This window comes from Grammomys surdaster, unplaced genomic scaffold, assembly GCF_004785775.1.
Source record: "Grammomys surdaster isolate TR1022 unplaced genomic scaffold, NIH_TR_1.0 125767, whole genome shotgun sequence".
NCBI classification, from domain to species: Eukaryota; Metazoa; Chordata; class Mammalia; order Rodentia; family Muridae; genus Grammomys; species Grammomys surdaster.
This window is the reverse complement of record NW_021620598.1, coordinates 1,284,217-1,286,764: the sequence shown is the minus strand read 5'-3', so window position 1 is coordinate 1,286,764 and position 2,548 is coordinate 1,284,217. Positions and strand designations below refer to the sequence as shown.

The 2,548-nt window shown below is 53.7% G+C and overlaps 1 protein-coding gene across 2 annotated transcripts in view; it reads left to right on the top strand.

The window, feature by feature from the left end:
* Positions 1–1,615: 1,615 nt before the first annotated feature.
* The window catches only part of Pnpla5 (patatin like phospholipase domain containing 5), a 9,642-nt gene continuing 8,709 nt past the window's right edge, over positions 1,616–2,548 (top strand). Inside the window, exons 1-2 of one of the 2 annotated variants that reach the window (XM_028788791.1) lie at positions 1,616–1,860; positions 2,167–2,399. In XM_028788791.1, the coding sequence (XP_028644624.1) occupies positions 1,668–1,860; positions 2,167–2,399 (426 nt within the window). In that variant the 5' untranslated portion in view covers positions 1,616–1,667. The remainder of the gene's footprint in view (positions 1,861–2,166; positions 2,400–2,548) is intronic. The other variant, XM_028788792.1, reaches the window with a different exon arrangement.

Below are 2,548 nucleotides of genomic sequence, written 5' to 3'. Positions count from 1 at the left end.
CCAACTCCCTGTCACAAACTGTCTTCTCAGAAGCATGTGTGCACCATAGTAACCACACCCATACACACACGGACACACACTCACACACACACACACACACACACACACACACATACATATAAATTAAACGTTTTTTAAAAATGCTCCCCCTCCTTTGCTTTGTGTGTACACTGTCCTCTTCTCCCACGACTCTGTCTCAACACTTAACAACTCACTAATTTGGTTCATTCTATCTGGTTCCGAAATTCTTTTTGTGGTGAAATCAGAACCTTGGCTTCATCTGTGGGGAGTGCCTAAACAGGAAGGAAGCTCTTCAGGCTGCTGGCAGGCAACCTCACCCGCCACAGTGCACAGTTGCAAAGGTGTGTCCTTAACCTTTGCACTCCAGCCTCACTTGATCCTCAGAATCTCACCTGGAAACCAGCTCCCAGGTGCTCCTTCCAGATGGCTGCATCACATTCCCCTGCAGGGGAGTTATGGGCGAAGACCTGCTGCCCCCTCCTGGCTGCTGGAATGGGGTTTATGCAGGGAGCCCCTGAATGGTGCTCAAGCCTAGCTCAGTTGCATACCACCCACCTGTTGTCAGCTCCTGGATACAGTGAGGTCTCTTCCCACCTTTCATCACCCCGAACTCCCCGGAGTCACGCCCCCTAGGACCCTTCACCTGTGACCTTTCTGATAGTTGCATTTATTATTTTTACACCACAGAGTGAGGTTTGCATTTAAATTACATGTGTTTATCTTAGTGTGTGTGTGGGTGGTGTATGTGTGGAGGTCAGAGGATAACCTACAGGAGTCAGTACTTTGCTTTGGCCATGGATATCCTGGGGGTGTGTGTGGGGTGCTAGTGGTGGAACCCAGCTGCATTGTTATAGGATAAGCCACCTGGTTGGAATCCGAGCCTATTGGGGCAATGTTTGCACCAGGCAGCCTGCAGTGTGTTGCTACCTCTCCTTATTGGTTACTTTGTAAGAGCCTCGGATGCTCAGTGTCGGTCCCACTGAGTTCCACTCGCCCTGTTTCTTTACTGGGAGCCTCTTTGCTCACTACCCTACATACCTTCCTCCTTTTGGCATCCTGGGATGGACTTCACTTCCCCTGACCCTCACGGCATGCCTGGCTTGACTTCCACGTGATGACTTAGCTGTGTAAGCACCTGTCACCTCACCTGGTCAGACATATGCACTTGTGAGCCTGCTCCAAGCTAGGCGACTTCGACTTCGTGGTGGTTGCCGGGAGATTGTATGCATTTGAAGGCGCTTTTCTATAGCAGCCTTTCCTTGCTGAACCTAGATCCCAGGCCTCTGACCTCCCACATGCATTCTGGTCCTTGACCTCTGGCCTGGAGGTTAGGCGCGGTCCTTCCTGATCGTGCCTCTTTCCCTCTTTCCCTCTTTCAAAATGCAGACACCCCGAGGTTAGGTGACTGTAATCGAGAACAGGGTGGGCGTGCGGGCTTGTAATGTAATGCCTGGGGGCAGCGATGTACACCTGGAGAGTGTGCCCATCCCTCACTAGCTAGGGCCACAGCCTACTCAGCCTAGGGCGGAGCCACCCTGCTAAGCCTCCCAGAGCTCCATCCCCATCCCGGCTTGGTTCCCCGGTTCGCGTTCCTGAGCAGCATCAAGGTTGAGGAGTCTGCAGTCCCGCGTCCCAAGCGCCCTATTATGGACTTCCTGGAGGCAGAGGGCGGCTGGAACCTGTCCTTCTCAGGCTCTGGCTACATGGGCCTCTACCACGTGGGTGTCACCGAGTGTCTCCGCCAGCGAGCACCGCGCCTCATCCAGGGGTCCCGCCGCATCTATGGCGCTTCCTCCGGCGCGCTCAACGCCATAGGCATTGTCTGTGGCAAGTCCGCAGGTGCTTAGGAAGTTCTCAGGGTCTAAGGACTCCCGCAGGGAGCTGAGCGATGTGCTCCTGGGGCTTGACACGCAGTAGCTTCTGAATCTGAGGATCCCGTAGTCACTTCTATCTCTAAAGATAGGATCCTGGCTTTAAATTTGGGATACTACCCCTAAGGTTTTTTGAGAGTATTGGTTACCAGGACTGGGAAGAAATGTTAAGAACTGACACCCAGGGATCCTTGAGAGAAGCGGTCCATTGGTGGGTGCGGGTGGACCTCGGTGGTCCCAGGTCACTGAGGCCTTAGTTCCCACTGCCCTGCAGACTTCTCCTGCTCCCATCTCCTGGGCCTGATGAAACATGTGGAGCGGCTGAGCCTGGGCATCTTCCATCCGGCCTATGGACCCATTGAGCATATCAGGAAAAAGCTGCAAGACAGCCTTCCTGACAACTGCCATATTCTGGCCTCCCAGAAGCTAGGCATCTCCCTGACCCGGTGGCCTGATGGCAAGAACATCATAGTCACTGATTTTGCCACTCGGGATGAACTCATCCAGGTGAGCCAGTGCTGTGCTGGGACCTGGGGCTCCGCCACGTAAAAGTAGAGTGAGCCTAGGAGTGTATGTGTCTGTCTGTCTGTCTGTCTGTCTGTCTGTCTGTCTCTCTCTCTCTCTCTCTCTCTCTCTCTCTCTCTCTCTCTCTCTCT